We start from the raw sequence: 22,181 nt of genomic DNA, 5'->3' as shown, positions 1-22,181 counted from the left end.
TGAAATAATTATGTGCTGTGTTTAATCATTACCTTTACAAGAGTTTGAATAGCTTCTCCTGAATCTCTTGGTTTTCACTCCGCTTGTCTTTCTCCCAAGCATCAATAGCCTCGCCGTCCATAAGCTCATGTACGTAAGCTGCCCCAAGAAACAAATACTTATCTGCAGTCGTTGGCCGTATGACATATGGTGTTCCGCCTCCAAACAGAACACAAACAACATCCCCAGGCCTCATACAACGCGGTCCGAAACCGATATAACCCGTGCCTGTAAGAAATATCTTGCTGTCATGAGAAGCCTCAATCAACTCTTCAAACCGCTGCGGCCCCATGACAAAATCGAAGTCGATCCTGCTCAGCATATCCAAATCAGCCGCTACGACTGAGGGATCATGGGAATAAAGAGTGTCGAGCATTCTTTTCAAGAATTCGAAATCCTCGGGCGATGTCCAGCATGGCTCTACCGGCAGAGAAATAGCTTTTGCGGCGAGCCTCACGAGCTCGAGGTATCTCCTCTGCTCGGGTTCTCTGCCGTCTTGGGAGATGTGAGAATGGATCATGAATTGCAGGGCAAAGGATATGAAATTATTGATGTATCCGTCGTCGGTTGGACGGGTTGTGACGTGGTTGATCATAGGGCCAGAGCTCTCATGGCCGGCCATCAGTGTCAGGAGGATCGTTCGGATGATATTTAAGCCGTATCTTTTGTTAAACACTTCCTTGTTATGTGTGATCATGTCAACGACAGCGGGAATGTCTTGGCGGATGTCGGTTCCTCTATCACACATGTCTCTGACTGAATCGGCCTGGATACCTCTCAGACTCAGTACCTTTTCGTTCCTTGATGGAACTAACACCATCGGTACGTCTCGTGAAGCAGTGAAATGGTAGTTGAGCAAATAGTGCTTATGTGAATCGTCATCATAGTGCCATCTCGGTGCCCAAAGAGGATGGCGTTCTAGGTCCTCAGGATCTTCCACATATGAATGATCGAGAATATTCAAATTATCTTCCGCCACTACCACCGAACGAGCAAAATCTGAAAAGACCTCTGTCTCACTCCTACTATAGTCTGGCACAATGTCGTAGGCTCGATCGCCAGCGAGTCCTATTAATGCAAAGATCTTGTCACGCACGTCTGTTGCGGTGGATGACGATGTCGACGAGACCAGATGCAGGAGACTGTCCTCCCCTACTTTATAGTGCCCCATGTACAACAGGGCGACCGGGTTCCACAACACGCCTGGTGAGCCTTTTTCAACGTCCACGTCGGAGAGTTTATAGTAGAGAGCGGCTAATCTGAAATTTATGAAGTCGCGTTTGGAGATGGTGATGTCTCCCCAAAGCAGCGCGAAATCGGAGGCGACTGCGACTTCTTGTATGATCCAGACTCTTGAAAAGTACGGCGCCCTAAGCATTGCGTTCAAGGCGTCCCAGGCAGGTGAATCTCGTGTTGGCAGGCCCAGCTCGAGCAGTTCGTGGTCCTCAGGGAAGACATCTTTATCATAAAGAAGAGGCTTCGGATTTGCCAGAGTTGAGATGATTCCAGCTGCGGAGGCTGCTGCATCTGGATCAGCAGGGCCAAGCCATGCATTAACTAGTTCTGCATTGGAGTAGATATGCCTCATGATGCTGACTTGCTCTGATCTCTCTGCTATGGAGTCTTGGTCTATGCAAATCTGATCGATCCATATGTGCCGTGGCTCTCCGGGGAGTCTGAGGCGTCTTAGGGCTGTGTCAAGACCGTCTGTGATGTTCAAGTCTTGACCGTTGCACTTGATTGCCTTGATTCGATCCGGAGGTCCCCACACATAGCTCAGAGCTTCATACTGAGGGGTTGCTTTGATTGGGTGCGTATGTAGTGTACCGCAGAGCTCATCACCGTGTCTTCCGGGATCAAGCGTAAATATTCGGATGGAGTCCTGACCTAATTGTTCATCGTATTTGTATGACAGGCTACCTTGAGCCTAGTCAGCAAAGCTTGATACACTTGACGGGAGACATACGCCTTGAGCAATAGATATATGATGGGCTTTTAAAAGGACCATGACGTCGCCATACAGGGGATCTAGCACGTAGTGTCTCTAAGCTGAGGGATAAAAGTGGCACGAAGCCTTTCCGTTTCAGTGATGAACACATCGTATCATGATGGACGAGGATTGCTTCAATGCAGAAGATTACATTGTCTCATGAGTAACAGTATCAGAGATTGAAGTAAATAGCTCGCGCTAGAGCATCGTATATATGAAGTCGGTTGATGCTTGTATCAAACACAGCCTCGTACTTTGGAAATTAGGCAGCCACTGCCTGATTGGGATTTCAGTCTTCACGTGCTTGTCTCAGCCGCATCTGCAACCTTACAAATAACAAATCAACCAAGCTCCGAAGTGGAAAATGCTTAACTTGATGGCGCCTATTTGCAATTCTACATTACTTATTTATTGGTATTCTTCCATTTGTCTCTGATGTTCTTTAGAGCATGCTGCCAGAGGCCTTACTGACATTAAGTAATGGTAATCTTGGTCAACCCGTATAACCAGATGTCCAGTGTTTCTCAATATTGAGGTTCCTCGGCCATTCCGAGACGAACATCGCGGCTCAAATGGGACGTGGTTGGGACCTTGTCATACCCGAGCAATGATTGGTCACCCAGAAGAATTGGGTGATCTGGGACCCTGTCATGCCCAAGAGGTGATTGATCAGGCCCTGGGACTGCACTTGGACCCTTGAAAAGTCGGATGTAGAGCGAACCTGTCAAAAAGCCTAATTATTAGTTAATAATGCATCAAGCCTAGCAAGTAACCCTAGAAATTTGCGTTCAGAATGGCTCTTCCTCGTCACACTCTTCGACTTTGTACTTGTACTGCCAACTTTCAACTCTCCAAAGTTTCTAGGACTTCGTTTATGGGTCATCGCTTCTCTAATATTTACAAAAGCTTATTCTCTCAAGATGAATGGACATGGAGATTTAAACAACTCCCACGCTGGGAGGACGGCAGTTGAGCTGACCCCCGACCCAACCTACGCCTATCGATCCCTCGCCATTGAGCCATCCAAAGATGATACTGAAATCCGAGAGAAATACCGCCCGTTTCTTCTTGAAGACGAGTTCGATAAAGATGATTGGGTTGCAGAATTGGAGCTGAGCACAGCTATCCAAATGGTTCAGTCTGAGATTCTCGATAAAGGTCTAGATCGTCTGCGCATTCTGGTCCTCTACGGTAGTCTACGGAGTCGGTAGGTATTCATCCGCAGGCTTGAATGCGAATAATGACCTCACCTTCCTTCAGATCATATTCCCGTCTCCTCGCCTTCGAAGCCTCACGGATCCTCCACCGTCTCGGCTGTGATGTTCGAGTCTACGACCCAACCGGCCTCCCTCAAAAAGACGATGTTCAGCACAATCACCCAAAAGTTCAAGAGCTCCGTGAGCTGAGCAAATGGAGTGATGGCCATGTTTGGATAAGTCCAGAGCAACATGGAAACCTCGTAAGCCCTACAATAATCCAGCCACCGATGATAAACACCTAACACAAGAGCAGACCGGCATCTTCAAACAACAAATAGACTGGATCCCCCTCTCAACTGGCTCCGTCCGCCCAACACAAGGTCGAACCCTCGCCATCGCCCAAGTCAGCGGGGGGTCACAATCCTTTAATGCTGTCAACTCGTTGCGAATTCTCGGACGATGGATGAGAATGTTTACAATACCGAATCAGAGTTCTGTGCCAAAGGCTTATACACAATTTACATCTGAGGACGAGGGAAGTCGCATGCTACCGAGTGGAAATCGCGATCGTCTTGTCGATTGCATGGAGGAGCTTGTGAAGTATACTATTGTTATGAGGCCGCACTTTGACCTCTTTGGGGATCGGTTCAGTGAGAGGGAGGAGAGGAGGGTGAAAGAGAAGAACGAGGAAGTCAAATAGATGAGATCAAGATATCATGTTAGATAAGTAGATTGAGCTAATTGTTTCGGATCAGATGAAAATGTAGTACATCGTCAAATAGATTGCGCTGGGCTGAACGAGGCAGAGCCTTGACATGCCGACCACAACTCAATCATGACAAGAGAGGCGAGGACAGCAAGTATCAGGATATACAAACTATCGCGAACTCATTCAGCCGGCTCAAATAAAACCAGCGATATCCAACTCTATCTATCAATTGTACACCGGTAAATCCCAAGGTCTTACGTCTTCATCGTTGCTTCGTCGCTCAACCCCCAAAAAGCAGCCCCAGCCCATATCTGTTCTCCAATACGCCCGGACGATGCGTCAAATCGACCATGTCCCATATGCACCCCACCCATCCGATGCTAAATGCCAACCCGGTCTATTGTATTTTTTGTTGTTTTGTCGCAGTGAGCTCATGCGGCGTCGGCTTCCTGCTCGGCGAGGTTCTCATCCGAGCCTTGCCAATCGTCGCTCTCAAGGCCGTCGCGGCGGATGAAGAGAGATGAGACCCAGCCCAAAATGGCCAGACCGCCGAAGATGCTCCAGGCCAATGCCTCGCCCTTGGGTCGAATGTTGATGGACAGACTGAAGAGACCGCCTGACACGAAGGGTCCGAAGCTGCGACCAAGAGCCGAGAGGGTTTGCGCCATGCCATTGAGGCTACCCAGGCTGGAGTGCGATGGAGCAGAGTTGGTGATCTATTGAGGTTAGTAACGTTCGAATGATAGCGCACAACGTTGGAGGGCTCACCAAAAGCATGACACTGGATAGACCGCCCACGGCGCACAGGTTCTTCAAGATCAATACCACACCAAGCTCAATATACAACCACATTTTGCCGCTTCCCAGGCCAAACAAAGGCTTGCTATCGGCGTAGCCAACCCATGGCATAAGCAGCATGCTGATACCCAGTCCCAGAAGCGAGATTTGGTAGGTACCGAGATTACCCAATCTGACCTTGAGCGCCTGGAAGAGGAAGGCTTGGAAGATGCAGCTTGCCAAACCTGCAATGCTCAGACTGATGCCAATCTTACTGGGCAACAAGTCGCGGCCGGCAGGTGCTGGTGTAGCGGCAAAGATGGGGTATAAGCTGTTGAATGAGATGTTGGAGAGTTGGAAGACGAGATACGTAAACAGAATGAGGATCGTGGTTCGGCTAAGGTCTTTCCATGCAGACATTGCCGGATCCGCCTTGTTGTCGCTATCGTCGTCGTCGTTCTCCGTCTCTTCGTCATCGGATTCCGATTCGAGGGCTCGTCCGGAGGAGAGAAGGGGCTGGTTCTGCGATTGGGATCGAGGCCAGCGCGCGCTCCATGATGCTCGTCGAGGCGGGGGCGTGGGTGAGGAGAACCAGGAAATAATCTTCTCAACCCAGGCAGGCTTCTCAAAGTTGACTTCTGTCTTGTCCAGTGTCTCTTCGAACCAGATGCTGACCACCACCACGCTAAGAGCGAGGAGACCAGCGGACAGAATGTTGGGGGCAAGATAAGGGTATTCTTTACCCATCCTGCCGACAAGAATGCCGCCCAGCGCAGGTCCGGTGATGCTGCCGAGGGAATAGATGACGGGGAGGTACGTGAAGGCGCGACTCTGGTTAGAGCGGTCTGTAACCTCACCCAGTACAGTCGGAACACACGCGGCATTTCCATTGAGGAGACCCATTGCGACATGGACGACTACGATCTGCCAGTATTCCTTGCAGAAGCCGAATACGCAGAAGCATCCCATCAAAGCTGTTGTGCCCATGATCAGAACCGGCTTGCGTCCAATGACATCCGAGGCATATCCCCAGAGGAAATTGGTCGACAGCTGCGCCAAGGCGAAAGAACTCGCGAGGATTCCCACATATAGACCGGCCTCGTCGTCAGGAATACCGGGCATATTGAGTACCATCTCAGGTAAATACGGCGATATCGAGTTCAGCGCGGTCTGCTCCGCAAGGGAGAGAAACGCCAGCAACAGCAGTTGTCGCACAGGCAGAGGCGTCTCTTCGTGGTCGTCATCATCTTCGGAATCGCTTCCATTCGACGGAGCATACGGTTGCTCGAGAGGTGTCTTGGGAGGAGTGGTAGGAAAAGTCTGGTATCGATGGGACTGTCGTCGCAAGGAGCTGAGAGTAGGGATCGGCGCGCCAGCATGGAATGAACCAGACGAGGCTGTTCGATTGACAGCCATGGCCCTGGCGGCGGCGTTGGAGGAGTTATTTCGTGAGGGCGCCATGATGAAGAAGTCAATTCTTGCAGTCCAAAGGCCTCTTCAGACCTTGGGAAAGCGTAGGAGGATGATCACCTCTCAAGCTTTGGAGGATCGAGTCGAGAGAGTGGTGACGTAGGATGTGCGTAGCGGATCTGGAGAGAATTATTTGGCGGGGCTGACACGCGCCACGATGAGAACAAGGCTCTAGCTTGGCATTTGCTTAAAAGTCCGTCAAGCCTTGATGCGAATGATGAGTATCCAAGATGATCGACCAATCTTCAATTGAGGTGAGACATCAATGTTGGATCGCTTGCAGTTGATTGATGGCCCGAATATCGGCCGATCGGTCTTTTCTGGGCAGGTGCAGGAAGAAAAAATGCAGGTGATTGTTGTTCCTGCCCTCGTGAGCCTGTCGCAAGGTACGATCGCTGATGTAATTGTGGGTCCATGACGATGAGCATCCAATGACGTGTAACCGTTTGTGATGGCGGCGGGCGGCTTACTCCGGCGAAAGCCCAAGAGAAGCTTATCCAAGTTTGTGATTGTTGAAATCGCTCTGTTGAAGATTTGCTCGAGATCTCGATTGCACGTGCTTAGATGCCTTTTGGGGAACATGAGGATATGATGCAATTGGTGAGATGCGGATGAGATTGATTGCGCGTGTATGCCTACCCTGTATGAGACGAGGTTCTTGGCCGAGGGATTGGAGCCTCGTATATACCTCCAAGGCCGGCCAAAGGGTCATTATCTAGGTTTTCCTCTGACGGCTTTATGCTGTAGCAATTGGTCAGTCATTATGGCACAATGTATAAGTTGTGAGGTAGATATGTTATTTGCAGTTGAGACTTGTGGCTAAGAGCTTAGTCCAAGAGTCAGAACTTAGTTCATCCCGACTGAATGTCCGTTACACACTATCCCTCAACCGGATCTGTAAATGCCTTATATCAACAATTGGGAACATGAGGCTGTTTGCCAGTCAGTCTTATACAAGAATTGACGCAGCCATCCGTGAACTGAGATAGTACCTCCCTCGCAGTTTGACAATTTCAGGTCAGCATTGCTTCATGTTCCTAATTACGACGCCAGGAATTCATCAAGATAAGCGTAATTGGTTTAGTGGTAAAATTCTCCGTTGCCATCCGAGCAGCGTCGGGGAGCCCAGGGTTCGATTCCCTGATTACGCAGTACAACCTCTTCTTTTGCTCTTCTCGAGTCTTTTATCTCTTTTTGTCGATATCGCGATGTTCTGATCTTCGTGTTTTGAGTTTTGATGCTGTGGCAGAACTGGTGGCTGTGTTGTGTGGCGCGCTGTAAATAGCTAAGTATCTCTGCCCTATAAACTTTCAAGCGCTGGATTATCAGGATCAGAATGACATTAATGAGTATGAATTAAATTAACTGATAATTGCATCTTCCTCTTTATATAGCCCTACACCCTCCTGTACCAGCATATCTATCTCTTCCTCGATAGACACCTCCTCTACACTGCTCTGTGGAAAATTGTAATCTGTAAGGGTAGGGTAATCCGTAGAGTCCAGAAAGCTTCTAAGGGCGCGATCGCGTGGGACTCCGAGTCCGAAGCTGTCAATGAGGTCTCTAAATGGCTCCTGGTCGAGAATTCGATGACAAAGAACCCGGGGAGGTTCTCCTCGACGACGCGCAATATGTCGTACGTGTGCATGAGGCTTGGTAAAAGAAGCTGCAAGCTCGCGGATCCTGCTAAACTCGGTTGAGATGTTCCGCAAGGCGGCCACAGTCAGTAGCCGGTCTATCAAAAACTGTAGATCGACCTCTAACGTGACCCAGACCTCCACTTCGGAAGCTCTATAAAACAGCCATCTACCGTCACCTGCGAGGAATAATATGACTCTTCTATGCAAGTCCGGACAGGTCTGCACCAGGACTTCGATCACGTCAAGAAACGACCTTGTCCTGCCACAAGGATTTTCCGTCGGCAGGAACTGGCTCAATGCGCCATAGAGAAGTGACTCGAATGCCGTGGTGTGTTTGGAAATAGATATTCCGTGTCCCAGCCACTGGAATGACGTATCGAGCTTTTTGGCGACATGCGCCTCTCCACCAAGTTCAATCATTCTTTGAATTATCCTGACTGCTAGTTCGGGTCTTGACGGTGGTAGACTTGCGAGTGCCAACTCATAAATGCTGTTGGTAGCAAGGTCCGGTGAGGGAGTCTGCAAAAAAGAAGAAGTGACAAAATCGTCGAAAGCAGTAAGACCATATGCCGCGACACACGGCCAGGACCGAAGAGGCTCCTCGAACCATAGATCAATATCCAGAGCACCAGTTTCATAGAGGCCTCTCATTGTTCCAAGTATCTCCAACATGATATCTTTATTCGCTCCCTTGTCGTTCAGCTTATTACAGCTAACAAAATCTTCATTACCATTAGACACGACCCCAAGCTCACGGTAGTAGGTGTTCGCCAGATTGAGTCGACATTGAAGCAGTTTGAGTTCTGTATCAACCAAGGTTGTTTCTTTTGACTTGTAAGTAAGGATTGTTTGACCAGCTTCTGTATCAATCAGAAAGTCATGAGCTGTGCGGTGAATGAACTGGACTGGTCGTGTGAGTGAACGGATCACTTCCGGAAGACCCTCTCCATTGTCGGCAAAACCACATTGTCGACCAACTTGTAGCATACCAGCGCATCGGGTTCGAATGTCGCATTCTGTCGCCTTGCACAGGGTACTCAACTCCGGCAGTGTCTTCTCATTAGAGTTGGGTGGGAAGATGAAACGGTCCTCAACCTTTATTGCGAGTGATAGTTGAACCAGGTTAGGCTCTTTCATGTAGCAAAAGTTTCCATCCTGTGCCTCCAGGCTTGTAACCCATCCGTCAGCAATGACAAAACGGAAGTACCTTGCGGCAGTCTCGCGGTATACTCGATCATTTCCGTTTAGTCTCTCCCACATGGTCTGATAAAGAGACTCAAGCTCATCAGGGAGTTCACTTAGCCTTTCAAAAATCAAAGCTTGATCATCATCCTTCAATATTCCATCGGTAACGCTTTTTATAGCAAGGGCAAGCCAGAGGAACACCCCTTGCGCTTTATCCAAAAGGGTATCCGTGAACACTTCCAGCGGTAAGCCGGCGGACTTCTCCTTTGGCAATGTCTCGAATTGCTTGCGTAGGTAGACTACCATCTCAGGTTTGGTGAGATCTTCTAGACGTAGATTCTGCGCTCCAATACTTTCGAGCCCTTTGACTATTTCTGTTTCAGGTCGACTTGACACACATACTTTCACTCGCTGACATAACGCGAGTCTTTGGATGACACTGAGTAGTGCCCGGTAACCATCATTGTTCGATATTTCGTCAAGGCCATCGATGAAAATGCATGTTGACTGAGCGCCAGCATCCAAAAGATACAAGAGAACTTTCTGGGCTTCTTTAGGCGACCATTCCTTATAGAAGTCCTTTTCTTGGGAGAACTTAAATCTCTCCAGTACTTCGTCGACGGCATCGGCATCTTCTGATAGGAGATTGTAAAGCAAAGAACACAAAAGGCCTCGAATGCTGTTTTGAGGTTCACTTCCGATCTTCCAGAAGAAATGCGATAGAAGTCTAGTGTTTGGTTTCCAGGAGCCAAGCAAACGCTTCGTGTTGTCGTTGTCGATAACGAATTTGACCAAAGTGCTTTTCCCTGATCCTGGCTTGCCTCGAATCCAGAATAGTTTATCACCTGACTGCAGCCAGGCACTGAAGTGTTCCCATATATGATCAATCTCATCGACCTCCTCTTCAAATCTTGCCTTTTCCAATTCAGCATCGCTTCCGTCATCATATTTCTGTTCATACTCGTCCCATGACTTGTATTTTGGGTCTCGGCGACAGACACGCTCATACGATGCGAAAACCCTTTCGAAACAAGCGTCTGATGATGGCAGCACATTATTATATCTCTCTCTGATTTCTTCGGACTTGAGGCTTTTCAAGAGCCGTTGGCGCTGGCTGTCTGAAATGTTCTTGGTGCCCAAAGACTTGAACTCGGAGGTGACGTGGGTGTTGATGGCATCCCGTGTAGTTTGGGCCTCGATAGAAACGAGTTGCTCTACCCTGGTAAATCCTTCCGCAATCTTCAGAATGAGGTTTTGGACGTCAATCTCTAGGCTTTGGAACCCTTGGCTCTGTTTTCGAGCTATCGCGGTGTCCTGGTCGCTTTTCATATCAAGCTGTTAGCAGGCGTTGATGAGATGAACCCTGAATTGAATACTCACCATATCTTCAACAGAAGTTCAGTCTCCATCAATTCCTTGCATTTCTTGAAGTATTCATTCAACTGATTAAGTTTGGATCTATGTCTTTGCGCCCCAAAAGCAGAATAGAAGGACTTGAACACTTTGCCCTTTTGGTACCGCTTGGTAAGCTTCTGAGCTTCTTTCCTCAGATCTGTAGCTGCATCTATGCAATCCTGTGATACCTTGGATAGTTTGTCGCCGACCTGGTTTCCCTGGAACATTTGGGTGCCTCGAGACTGAACGCGACGGGCCGCCTCCATCATCTTGATCGAGTACTCCTCAAGCTCGTGCTCAGAGGTAAGTTTTCCATCGTAAATCCTGAAACTGAGGGAGACTAAGCTCCCAGCAAACGAGATCAACTGGATAATAGCGCTGGCAGCGCCCAAGGCCTCTAATCCGGTTGCCATCCCGACCTTCTACGTTGTCGGGGTGAGATATTTTCTTGACCTCTGAGGCCGATGGGTAAGTCCGGTGTTGAGGGAGGGAGAGTCGAAGCTGGAAGAATTGGGCAGACATTGGGCGGCACTCCTCCCCTAGGCAGAAGACCACTGCGTCAAAATCTGACTGCATTTGTGATGCTGTGCTATGTTGTTGTCCAATCACGCGTGTCGTTTCAAGCCCAGTTTCACCTGCAGGATGCGTTAGCTGTGGCTGTTGGACATGGTTTTATTCCGGGGAAAATCCTGACTGGGCTTCTCATCAAGCGAGAAACGCACTATCTCTTTTATAGAATGATTGCAATTTCATCAAATATTATACACAAACACTCTATTCCTTTCTCGGCATCGAATCTTATATGCGGCTGACTCCAGCGTCTAACACTTGCAACATGATCTGACCAAAAGCTGGCAACCAGGTTGTGCAGTGTAGGTATCTGAGTGGATGTCGGGGGAATAGAGAACGCTATGTAATTTAAACTTCTCGCTTGGTGACTAGACAATTATCTTACTCACGATATGTCCTCAACTGATCCGAATAGGCCTTTGGTCATTAATTTCGGGGTAGAATTATCAGTCCATAGCCCTAGATAGAAATAAACCCGAAATATTATACTAGAATTTCAGTGCGAGCAGCTTTGAGCATATTACATACGAAGACAAAATTCATGTAAGAGAGCGCCTTAATGTTGCAATCACCTATATTAGTTGCAACGCCGTTCAATATTCCGCTTACCTGGACCACTAAAAACTTGCTCAACCACCGATTCGGTGAATGTTTGTCCCCGAAAAGTGTCATAAAGTGTCCGAGTAAAGAGAGAAAAGAGTCCGAAAAGCCATATAATAACTAAGAAACCGCCAAACCCTCCCTGCCTGGGGAAATTTGCCCCAAATCTTCCGTGAGAGATTCTCCAGTAACTCATATCGTGACGTAATTCTGCCTACTTTGACTTGACTAGATCTTCCATCATCAGCTTCAGCGAGAGCAAGACAACATGGCCCACGCAAAAGCCCAAGACGAGCTTCAGAAGCGTTACGAAGAAGGATCCCAGTCTCTGGAAGATCCCGAGGTGGAGCACATGATCCGCCAGGCGGATGAGATGATGGGAAAACCGGCACGCATGCTGATCGCGCGAGCAGGACTAGAAGGTTCCACCACTGCAAGCTTCAGTCTTCTTGACCATGGGTGTGGCACAGGTCTGATCGCATCCTGTCTTCAAGAAGTGATTCAGCCTTCGGTCCTGTCACAGAGCAGGATTTTCTGTGCCGACATTAATGCGCGGTTTGTTGATATTCTCCTGCAGCGCGCGCGGAGAGACCAATGGATCAACGTCGAGGCTGGCGTGCTGGATGCTCAAGTAAGGTCCTTGACGATGTGCTACAGCTTTTCGAATACTGATAAAACTAGGACTCAGGTCTTCCCAAGCACTCGTTCAGTCATGTAACCATGAATTTCGCCATGCATATCATCCCTGACCCAGCAGTAGTCCTGCGCGGTAAGTCTTCATCTTCAACTCAATAGCCTCTCTGTCATCTGACATTGCTAAACAAGATACGATTCGCATTCTTCGACCTGGCGGCCTCGTGGCATTCAGTGTGCCGCATGCCAACAACGGTCATGATGGCGGATGGGTACCAGATCTCCGATCAGCACTCGAATCTCTCCCCTTCCAGACGTCGTTTCCGGACCCAATGCCGGTGGCCCTTCACGGTAAGCCGGAATGGGTAGAGCCTGAAAGCATTGAAACGGAGCTGGCCCGTCACGGCTTCGTTGATGTCAAGATCGAAACTGTTGGTTCCATCCATCCCGTTGCCAATGCCGAAGGCTTTTTAGCTTCGTTTGGAATGATGATTAAGTGGATAATCAACACGTATTGGACTGTGGAGCAGAAGGAGCAGTATGAAGATGATTTCAATAAGATCCTGGTCGAGCATCTCCAGATTAAGCATGGTGGGAAAGGCTGGGACCTCAAATCAACAGCTATACTTGTTACGGCTCGGACGCCGCAGTAGTTTATATGCCACATAGTGTATAATGAATACATGATTCAGCTTGAGCTTAATACTAAGTACTTAATAATTTAGGAATCCTGTTAAGAAAATCTATCTAATTTTCCCGTTACTCCAAAGTCAGCATATTCTCAGGCATGATATCCGGATCCCCTATCTGATGCACAATCGACAAAAACTCCTCCGAAGAAATCCCAATATTATCAAGAAACTCCATATCACTCGTCATAGGATTCTGTACGCAATTCATCGGAACCTCCATCCCCAGCGTCTCCTGCGCCAGAAGTCGTTGTTGCTCCTCGTCAGCCTTTCTCGCTAGATCTTCGTCTGTTACTGCGAGGGATAACGTCTGAAGTCCTTGTTGCTGGACTTGGGCCACGAGCTCTTGGCATTGAGCTTCGAGATACACGAGCTCTTGCTTTCGAACGGATGCTAGGTGGTTGCCGCGGGCGATCATGTTGTCGAGGAGTTGGTGGATTAGGAGCCGGCAGCCTTGGTCGTCTGCTACACCGGGGAAGAGGGCGGTTGCCATGATTAGATGGAGGGCGGCTCCGAAGGTGAACTCGAGGTCGTAAGGGAGAAACACCTCTGTGAGGTGTCAGTAGAGACAGAAGATGGATAAGGGGTACATACCCAGAAGACTATACTCGCTGGTGAGGATTTGAAGTGTTTTGACAGCCGATTTTATACCGGTTGAGATCACGGCTGCTGTTTGACCGAGGAATGCCTCTGAGTTCTCATCTCCTGGTTGGCCAAGAATGTCAAGGCGCTCTTTTAGAACCGATAGTAAGAGAGGTCTTGTGGCGACGATGACGCACTGGGACTGTTAGAACCGACTACAAGAAAATAGTGGATGGCTTACTTGATGGTAGAGAAGTGTTATGTACTTTGTTCCTCGAGGCATGGTATCCACTGAGTTTTTGAATTTCAAGGAGATAATCCTCTCGATTTCTTGGGCGTGATGAGCAAGTGTGTGAAGAATTGCCTTGGTTTGCTCGAGGAACTGATCAAGTGGTGTTTTCTCTGGTTTATAGAGTGCTAAAAAGTTAGAAAACGGTGCAAAATGCGGGGACTAAAACTTACTGGTTAATATCACGGACAGAAGATGAGACAGATTCACTTGAAGACTGCGAGCGCTATCATCTTGTGACCCAACATTTGGTGGGTTGACTGGTGTAGAAATGTCACTATCTTGCACAGACATAGGAAGTCCCAAAGAAGACGAAAAATGCCGATCCATGATGTACAACGTCCACCATAAATCACGACAAGATGTCACTGTCTCACTACCGAGCTCATTGTCAGGTAACTGCGTATGCAGACCCTCCAACTGAGCTATTCGAATAGCCTGACCAAGCTGTAATTTGTCAGTAATGAAACGCAGACTTCCTCAGAAAACCTACATATACGTGAGCAGACTCCCTCTCATCAATCGAATACAAATACAAGCCAACCATGGCCAAAACCTCTATCGCAAATAAGCTATCCTTCCAGAGCGCCGTATGATCCGGCATTAGACCCATCGCACGCACAAAGAACTTTGCACCGGGGGGTTCCTTGGATGGGAGAGGCTGGGATGATAGGAATGCTGTTCCAAAGGCTAGAATCAAGAGAAACTTGACATACCAGAGGCGGTTCTCCTCTGCCTTGCTCTGCGCGTCAGAATAGAAATCACGGATCTGATTCACGAATTCTACCTCGTCGAAGAGGCGGTAGGTCTGGCCTAGGTGGAATTTGAAGGTGTGGAAGAGATAGATTGCGTAATCGAGGGAGGGTAGGCCTGATACGTCGGCTCTGTCTAGTTGTTGCCAGGACAGCTTGTAGACGTCTTCTTCGATTAGTTGCGGTGGTATGTTGAGACCGCCTGGTTGGAGCTTATCGCCGAGCATGAGCATGAGTCGTAGAGTGAAAGACCACGTCGACCACGGCGCAAGCCATACTATCAAGGCGTCAGAATGTTTCTCATGAACCAGTTCTTGCACTCACTCCACGTGCGCCTATTCTTGCGAGTGTTCTTGATAATCTTGGAGGGTATTGTAAACGCGCTCGGCCAGATAGTCAACGGCGACTCGCCGGTTTGTTGCGAGTAGGACGAAGTAGCTGCATCTTGAACGGACGGGTCAGATTGTTGTTGGGAGCCTACCGTGAGCGAAGGAGAAGCAAGACGGATATCAACCCCGCACTCACCATTGACATCGTTTCCAAAAGCAGCATCGTTAGTGCGCTTCAATCCAGGAGAGTAGTTATCTCCTCCAACTTGAGATGATGATATTGGTGGCGAACAATATGAGGGGTGAGAATTATGAGAGTGGACGGATGTTGCGTCCATTGATGAGCGGTATGGAGGTGGTGCTGAGGCCGTGGGAGGTGAGCGGCATGTAAATGCTGTGTCTATTTGTCCTGCATTGTCGAAGATGTTATTTGACGGTGAGCGCTGTTGCTGCTCTACTCGCTTTTGAAGATCTTGGAGATATCTTGGAATCGTCAGTGAAGGTTGAGTGAGATAAGGATATCTGGTGACGAACTTTTCTGATACCATCACCTTTGCACCTCCCTCTGTGAAGCGACACTGCACAGAACGTCGCTGACAATTCTGACACGGATCATCGCCAGAGCATTTGATCTTACTCTGTCTACACGCGACACAGCTATGACGCCGTCAGCCCAGAAACAGTCTCAGCCACCCAAACGAAGAGGGGCAAAGCTTAAAGCGGTATAACATACGCATTAGCTGTTCTTCTTGTCTTGCGAGGTTCCTTCTGCGCGCCTGATGCCATTATCTTACGATTGCGTCGAAGGAATCTTTGGAAGCTCCAGAAGGAAAACAGTTTTTTTTTCCCCTTTGGCTGCAGTGTCTTGGGTTCCCCTGCAGTTTGGTTTGGGTGTGAAGTGCCACTGACCCTAGCACCCCCGCACAAATGCCGATCAAGTGATTGGGTTAAGACGTGGCCGTTACCGGGGGCGACACTCGATTGACTACCGGACTTGGTATGATGCATGATGAGATATTGCGCTGATATTACTATTTGAGACATTCTAGAAGGGTTATTGCAACATTGACTACACCTATTTCTGACCTGAATTCTCTTTCTGACGCTCTGTGAAAGGATAGGCTGTTTCCTTGACCATCAATATATGCAGCAGTTAGACACCCAAGTATCCCCCATCCCAAACGTGACCGGCCCTCGCTCACTGGAATGCCGTGGCAGATAAGCCAACCTTCTCCCCTCGCAACGTCATTGAACAACACACTATCGATCCCCACAATATGCACTATATCCCATTGGCCACTGGAACAAAGGGCGTCTGGCCACGGGATCAAAGCTCCCAATGAGGAAATAATTCTTCATATCGCACATTAAAGCGAGGTCGGCGTCATACATGACGATCTCACTCACTTATCATGATTTGTGTGTGAGATATTCGAGGGGAGATTGCAGGGATCGGGATCTAGGGCCTTCCGATTGGTGAGGGGGTGAGATAATTACTCTTTTGGAAATGTTTAGCGGTGCTAGTGGGTTTGGTGTTGATAACGGTAGGTTTGAGATATTGGTGTTCGGGTCAATTGTTTGATATGGATTGGAGTATGTATGATAACGGTTGTAGGAGGAAGTATTGGAGTGGTAAGATGTTTAAAACCAATCATCATTGGCTTAAGCTTTCAGGCCCTGGTGTGATGCTGATACCAGACTCAGGCTAGGGGAGGAAATAAAACTCGGGACCTTAAGCCTAACTGATAAAAAGATTTAGGTAACTTAGTATAAATTTAGGATGAGTTTAGGATACCTTTTATAGAGTTTATTTTATTACCTTAAACTTAGGTCTTGTGTTTTCTTGCTCCCTAAGGTCAGGATAATTTTGAGGTCTACGGCTCTTGTTCCGTAGTGCATTCTTTGTTCATTCCGGGCTGATATCTTCAACTCAAGTTTGTCTAGATAAACAGCCGTCTCTTCTGCCGGTAATACCATTTAAGTAACATATGGTCTTTTGATAGTGATCTTTGAGGGGATTATTAATGACTCAAGATCGGATGGTCAACCAACATAGTCCGGCCCCTTCTCCGCAAACCCAGACCCGCAGATACCCCAACCGTGCACGAACTCTTCCAGAAGCTATCGCTAACGTAACCAGATGAAGAAGTTTCAGCCGGTACGGAACGCTGAAGAAAATACGGGGGTTAGACTAAGCGGCTTGATCTCCACGGCGGGGTACAATGGTCTTCAGTCTCGGGTTGGGCATCCGAACATAGGATCATGTGGTTCAGCACTTTGTTGTGATACTCCAAGCTTTGGAATGCAAGTTACCAATGACCAGAAAGAATCTGTAATTGAAGTAAGACGGGACTTGCGAACCATTACCTTTCGACCTCATAACAGCCCGGAGCCATCGGAAGAGGAATTCAGCGTCTTACAAAGCCATCATACGAGCATTCTCTCTCTGTCTCCAATATCAGAAAATAAGCAGCTATAACTATGCTAGACCTCATCATAATCGGCGCAGGCTTCTCCGGTCTTCAAGCCGCAGTTACAGCCCAAAAAGCCGGTCTATCCATCGCAATCCTCGAAGCTCGCGACCGCGTTGGGGGTAAATCCTGGACCGTTCCCCTCAAGAACAGAAATGGAAAAGCAGATCTCGGTGCAGCCTGGGTGAACGATGAACTACAACCTCTTGTATGGTCATATATCCAACAATTCGGACTCGAGGATCAAATCGTAAAGCAAAGACTTGGCCATAAAGCTGTGATGGTTAGTGCAGATGGGGACAGGATCGAGTTTCCTTTTGGAATTACACCGGATGTAAGTTGTAAAGCATGATATGTATTGGAATTTTGGGGAATGAGTGCTGATTGGGATAGTTTACTCCCGAGGAGAAGAACAATCTTGAGATGGTGAGGGATCACATCCAAGCCGAATCTCTGAAGCCGAATGGTTTCCGAAATGAAGATGATCAAATCAGTTTGTATCAATATGTTCGAAATCTCGGCGGCGGTCCCAAAACCCTGGAGATGGTGAACCTATGGGTGAGGGTAATGCACGGTCTTGAATCAACTGAAGAATCAGCAGCGTGGTTCATCGAATACTGCCGTACCAACCACGGTCTTCTAGCTATACGAGCAGATGACCGTACAGGCGGTAATTACATGCGCATCAAATCCGGTACACAATCCATCGCCAAAGGAATCGCTGATCTCATCGGCCATGAGCATATCCATCTCTCAAGCCCCGTCTCCTCAATCGAGCAAACCAAATCCAGTGCCATCGTAAGAACTACAACTGGAAAAGTCATCAAGGCCAAGAAACTCATCATCTCGATGCCTTCAGCTATGCTCAAGGAACTCACCTTCTCACCCCCTTTACCTCAACGTGCACAAGATGTCTACAACAACACCAAACTAGGTCATTATAATAAGGCTATCGTGTTTTACAACAAGCCTTGGTGGCGCAATGGCGGCTTCAATGGCTTTTTCATGGACTTTCGCGGCCCAGCCTGCGTTGTACGGGATACCTCTTTCGACGATGAAGGGATCTTCGGGTTCACATGTTTCGTCAACGGTAAACCCGGTCAAGAATGGAGTGAGAGATCTCCTGAGACTCGTAGAAAGATGATTCTTGATCAGCTCGCGCATGCTTTCGGTTCATCAGAGGCTTATAACCCGGTTGAGTTTGTGGAACAGATCTGGCAGAATGAGGAGTTTAGCCGTGGTGCTCTCGCCCCTGTTACCAAGATCGGTCATCTTGTCAAGTATAGGGATGTTTATGGAAAACCGGTGGGGAATATTCACTTTGTGGGGACGGAATATGCGACGCACTGGAAGGGATATCTTGAGGGTGCGTTGACGTCGGGGCGTGCTGGAGCGAAGGAGGTTATTAAGGCGCTGGAGGATCAATCTTTGCAGGCAAAGCTCTAGCTTGTAAGCTTTGGCTGATTGCGGTTACGGTCCGACCATATGAGTATGTTTTCAATGCGGGATTGTTGGATTTGTTCCTAATGATCAAGCCCCTTCAACTCTATCAGTGTACTATGCTTCTCACTGCTGTACGTACCCCCTAACTATGCTCCCGTTTTACCGCTCTCGGCCAACCTCCTACGAGAAGTGTCTCCCTTGTTTTCTTCATGAGCTCGATCTCTGCCAAAATCCATTTCTCGATGGCTGTATGGTAATTACGGTCTTGGATTGAAGTAAAACCCTTCCGGTAAAGACGCTCCAGAATCTCAAGCAGCTTGGCTTCAGTCTCTAGAAACATAACTCCAGGAGCGCCAGCCTGAGAAAGAAGCACAACAAGCAGAGCGACAACGGTCTGGTAGTTTCCATCGTTCCTGAAGAGACGCGTGTGTTCTCTCACAGACAGGAGTTTTGCAAAGTGGTCTTGGTATAGTTGGGCGAATCTCCCGACGCTCGACAAGTTCATGTGTCTCGAGTAAAGTAACGCTATGGCGGTCATGACGAGGTCGTCGGTTATCGCGGAGTGAATAGCATAAAAATCCCACTCGTGTTCATCGGAGCCTTTCATCAAGGGGAGGATGTGATTCGAAACTAAGGCAGATGCCGTCAGTGGCTGGATCGAAGATCGCAGAGGAAAGAACTCACAGATATATATAAACTTTCGTTCGCATGGTGTGCGGCGATCCCAGCCTGGGCCCTTAACCTCGCGAGCATTAGTTGGCATAGTGACCTGGGGAATAGGAATGGCTCTATTTGTGCGACTTTCAGGCTCCATGTTGAAAGAGATAAAATCGAAAGTAATGTGGTGTGCTGAATGTGATGATGCAAGTTCTGCGTTTGAAGGCTTGAGAAGATCCCAAGGTTTGCTTGGTGTTGAGCGATCCTGCCCTTGGACAAGAAGTCAGCTATGAGAAGAAGGTACTCTAAACTCAGCATGACTCCCCCCAAGTTATCCTAAATTGTTAAAAAACATGCCTACGACTTTAATGACTGAAGATGAGAACAATAAAGATGCTTACCCTTTATGTCCTCCTCGACTGAAGTATAGAGAGTGTTTGACTCAAATCTCCATCTCCATCTCCATCTCGGGTTGAGGTTTGCGCTCAACTCAGCATCGGCTTCTAAAGCCGAGATTCTCGAAGGCGCCAATTCTTGGGCGGCCGCATCGCGAAGGAAAGTGTCGGCAAGAACTTTGACGGAATTGGTGAGGCTTCCACTCCTTCCCTTTTTGTTCAGCGTATCATCTGTGGTCCTCGGGGTCTTCCCCGCATCAACAACTTCCCATAAAACAACAAATCTCCAACTCCTCACGAAACCTGACACCTTTGCATCTCCATCTCAAGCCAGGTACGGGAGATCCCAGCACCGACGTGTCATTCGCGATCGTTTTAGAACAATTCCCAGTGTAAACTCCAACTGCCGCCCACGATGTCATCGCTCGCCTCAACCCTCAAGGATCCCTCTCTCCTCGTCGAAAGGCGCCCTTTCATCAACGGCAAATGGCCTACCTTCACCTCCTCTCAAACCTTCCCAGTTTACAACCCCGCGACAAACACCATCATCGGCTCAGCACCAGAATGCACCGTCGACGACATCGACAGCGCCATCTCCGCGGCTTCAGAGGCCTTTCCCCTGTGGCGAGCTCAATCAGGCCGCCAGCGCGCAAAGATAATTCGCAAAATTGCAGAGCTACTCACAGGGCATAAAGCCGACATCGCAAAGATCATCACTGCAGAGAATGGAAAGGCGAAAGCTGATGCTGAAGGTGAGGTGATGTTCTCGGCGGGGTTCTTTGAGTGGTTCGCGGAAGAGGCGCCGAGGCTGTATGGCGACGTTGTCCCGCATTCGCAACCAAATTCGAGGATCCAGGTAATTAAGCAGCCTGTGGGCGTTTGCGGTCTGATCACGCCTTGGAATTTCCCTTTGGCGATGGCTGCGAGAAAGGTCGCTGCTGCGCTTGCGGCTGGGTGTACGGTTGTCCTCAAGACGGATGGCGTGACGCCTTTCTCGGGCAATGTTCTTGGTGTTCTTGCTGAGCGCGCTGGTTTACCAAAGGGCGTTCTCAATATCGTCACTGCTCTGGACAACACTCCGAAACTCGGTCTTGCGCTGTGCGAGTCTGACGTCGTCAAGAAGGTCTCCTTCACGGGCTCAACCCGGGTGGGCAAGATCCTGATGAAGCAGTCAGCCGACACTCTCAAGAAGCTATCTCTAGAGCTCGGAGGTAATGCACCGTTTATTGTATTTGACGACGCCGATCTCGAGACCGCGGTATCCAGCGCCATCATTGCCAAGTTCAAGGTCACCGGTCAAACCTGCGTTTGCGCCAACAGGATATACGTGCAGGAAGGCATCTACGAGGAATTCTCCAAGCGCCTGATTGAGGAAGTCGCCAAGTTCAAAGTCGGTAACGGTGCTGACCCTTCAGTGACACATGGTCCGATGACGACGAGCGTGGACAAGGTCGAAGAGCATGTCAAAGACGCACTCAATAAGAAAGCGACTCTTCTTTTCGGCGGCCAGCGATTACAAGATCTCGGAAATAACTTCTTCCAGCCGACAGTCCTCGGCGATGTTGACGACACGATGGCCGTGACTTATGAAGAGACGTTCGGGCCTCTTGCGGCGTTGACCAAGTTCAAGACAGAAGACGAGGTTATCGCAAGGGCCAATAAGTCCGATGTCGGATTGGCTTCTTACATCATGACAAATGGCCTGGCGAGATCGCACCGTGTGCAGGAGAAATTGGAGTTTGGTATGGTGGCCATCAACACTGGTGTCATCTCAGATTGGGCTGCTCCGTAAGTGCAAACACTTGTTGAAGAGGATCAGTGACTGACTCTTTGTAGATTTGGTGGTGTCAAACACTCCGGTATGGGGCGTGAGGGCAGCAAATATGGTGTTGATGATTACATGGTTCTCAAGACAATTGTCACTGGCGGTATCAATACCGTGTACAACCCAAGGCTGTGAAGAAGGAGCATCTTGAACAAACATGCTCAAGCAAACGACATTGCAACAACAATTCTGTGACCCATCAAGGTTGCTTCCACTGCATTCCACGTCATACCTTTGCAGTGAATGGAGTCATTGAGGCTATTGTTGCGATCGTGTGAATAGGCCCCAAACGACAGTGGCAACGACTGACAGCATATCAATTCTCACATCTACCAAATCGGATCATCTCTCTCCCAAACATCTTTCCGTCAACCTTTCCATCAACCACCCTCACCATCGACACAAGAAGAGAAAAAACAGCATCACCCCAACATCAGACATGGCTTCCGACAAGATGAAGTCGTCCCCTCTAAAGCCCTCTACCCCCATCGACATCCCACCCGGCCGAAATCGCGCCCTTACCATCGACCAGCTCCCTCAAC

At 48.7% G+C, this 22,181-nt stretch overlaps 9 protein-coding genes across 9 annotated transcripts; 4 read left to right on the top strand and 5 right to left on the bottom strand.

The window, feature by feature from the left end:
- Window positions 1-34: 34 nt before the first annotated feature.
- On the bottom strand, window positions 35-2,047 carry FTJAE_6940 (heterokaryon incompatibility 6 OR allele; the record flags this gene model as incomplete). The annotated part of the gene is made up of 2 exons (XM_037353605.1): window positions 35-1,921; window positions 2,006-2,047. 2 exons carry the CDS (start codon window positions 2,045-2,047, stop codon window positions 35-37), a joined length of 1,929 nt encoding a protein of 642 aa, XP_037205887.1.
- Window positions 2,048-2,949: 902 nt separating this feature from the next.
- On the top strand, window positions 2,950-3,928 carry FTJAE_6939 (arsenic resistance; the record flags this gene model as incomplete). Its single annotated transcript, XM_037353603.1, has 3 exons — window positions 2,950-3,236; window positions 3,290-3,488; window positions 3,542-3,928. The coding sequence occupies 3 exons, from the start codon at window positions 2,950-2,952 to the stop codon at window positions 3,926-3,928; spliced, it is 873 nt and encodes a 290-aa protein (XP_037205886.1).
- Window positions 3,929-4,368: 440 nt separating this feature from the next.
- FTJAE_6938 (tetracycline resistance (probable transport)) lies at window positions 4,369-6,175 on the bottom strand (the record flags this gene model as incomplete). Its single annotated transcript, XM_037353602.1, has 2 exons — window positions 4,369-4,653; window positions 4,706-6,175. 2 exons carry the CDS (start codon window positions 6,173-6,175, stop codon window positions 4,369-4,371), a joined length of 1,755 nt encoding a protein of 584 aa, XP_037205885.1.
- A 1,370-nt stretch (window positions 6,176-7,545) lies between these two features.
- On the bottom strand, window positions 7,546-10,817 carry FTJAE_6937 (uncharacterized protein; the record flags this gene model as incomplete). Its single annotated transcript, XM_037353601.1, has 3 exons — window positions 7,546-9,377; window positions 9,426-10,330; window positions 10,390-10,817. 3 exons carry the CDS (start codon window positions 10,815-10,817, stop codon window positions 7,546-7,548), a joined length of 3,165 nt encoding a protein of 1,054 aa, XP_037205884.1.
- A 1,025-nt stretch (window positions 10,818-11,842) lies between these two features.
- On the top strand, window positions 11,843-12,860 carry FTJAE_6936 (s-adenosyl-L-methionine-dependent methyltransferase; the record flags this gene model as incomplete). Its single annotated transcript, XM_037353600.1, has 3 exons — window positions 11,843-12,205; window positions 12,256-12,343; window positions 12,400-12,860. 3 exons carry the CDS (start codon window positions 11,843-11,845, stop codon window positions 12,858-12,860), a joined length of 912 nt encoding a protein of 303 aa, XP_037205883.1.
- A 106-nt stretch (window positions 12,861-12,966) lies between these two features.
- On the bottom strand, window positions 12,967-15,634 carry FTJAE_6935 (C6 transcription factor; the record flags this gene model as incomplete). Its single annotated transcript, XM_037353599.1, has 7 exons — window positions 12,967-13,445; window positions 13,491-13,674; window positions 13,720-13,880; window positions 13,941-14,214; window positions 14,261-14,796; window positions 14,844-15,331; window positions 15,582-15,634. The coding sequence occupies 7 exons, from the start codon at window positions 15,632-15,634 to the stop codon at window positions 12,967-12,969; spliced, it is 2,175 nt and encodes a 724-aa protein (XP_037205882.1).
- A 1,695-nt stretch (window positions 15,635-17,329) lies between these two features.
- On the top strand, window positions 17,330-18,765 carry FTJAE_6934 (monoamine oxidase; the record flags this gene model as incomplete). The annotated part of the gene is made up of 2 exons (XM_037353598.1): window positions 17,330-17,653; window positions 17,713-18,765. The coding sequence occupies 2 exons, from the start codon at window positions 17,330-17,332 to the stop codon at window positions 18,763-18,765; spliced, it is 1,377 nt and encodes a 458-aa protein (XP_037205881.1).
- Window positions 18,766-18,904: 139 nt separating this feature from the next.
- Window positions 18,905-19,576, bottom strand: FTJAE_6933 (uncharacterized protein; the record flags this gene model as incomplete). Its single annotated transcript, XM_037353597.1, has 1 exon — window positions 18,905-19,576. The coding sequence occupies one exon, from the start codon at window positions 19,574-19,576 to the stop codon at window positions 18,905-18,907; it is 672 nt and encodes a 223-aa protein (XP_037205880.1).
- Window positions 19,577-20,229: 653 nt separating this feature from the next.
- Window positions 20,230-22,181, top strand: FTJAE_6932 (succinate-semialdehyde dehydrogenase (NADP+); the record flags this gene model as incomplete). The annotated part of the gene is made up of 3 exons (XM_037353596.1): window positions 20,230-21,602; window positions 21,651-21,755; window positions 21,922-22,181. Coding segments are annotated over 3 exons (1,738 nt in total), but the record flags the coding sequence as incomplete, so codon positions are not given.

The sequence above is a fragment of the Fusarium tjaetaba genome, assembly GCF_013396195.1.
Source record: "Fusarium tjaetaba strain NRRL 66243 chromosome Unknown NRRL66243_c0000138, whole genome shotgun sequence".
In the NCBI taxonomy this organism is placed as follows: domain Eukaryota; kingdom Fungi; phylum Ascomycota; class Sordariomycetes; order Hypocreales; family Nectriaceae; genus Fusarium; species Fusarium tjaetaba.
Note: the sequence above shows the minus strand (reverse complement) of the source record. Positions and strands in the feature narration are given on the sequence as shown.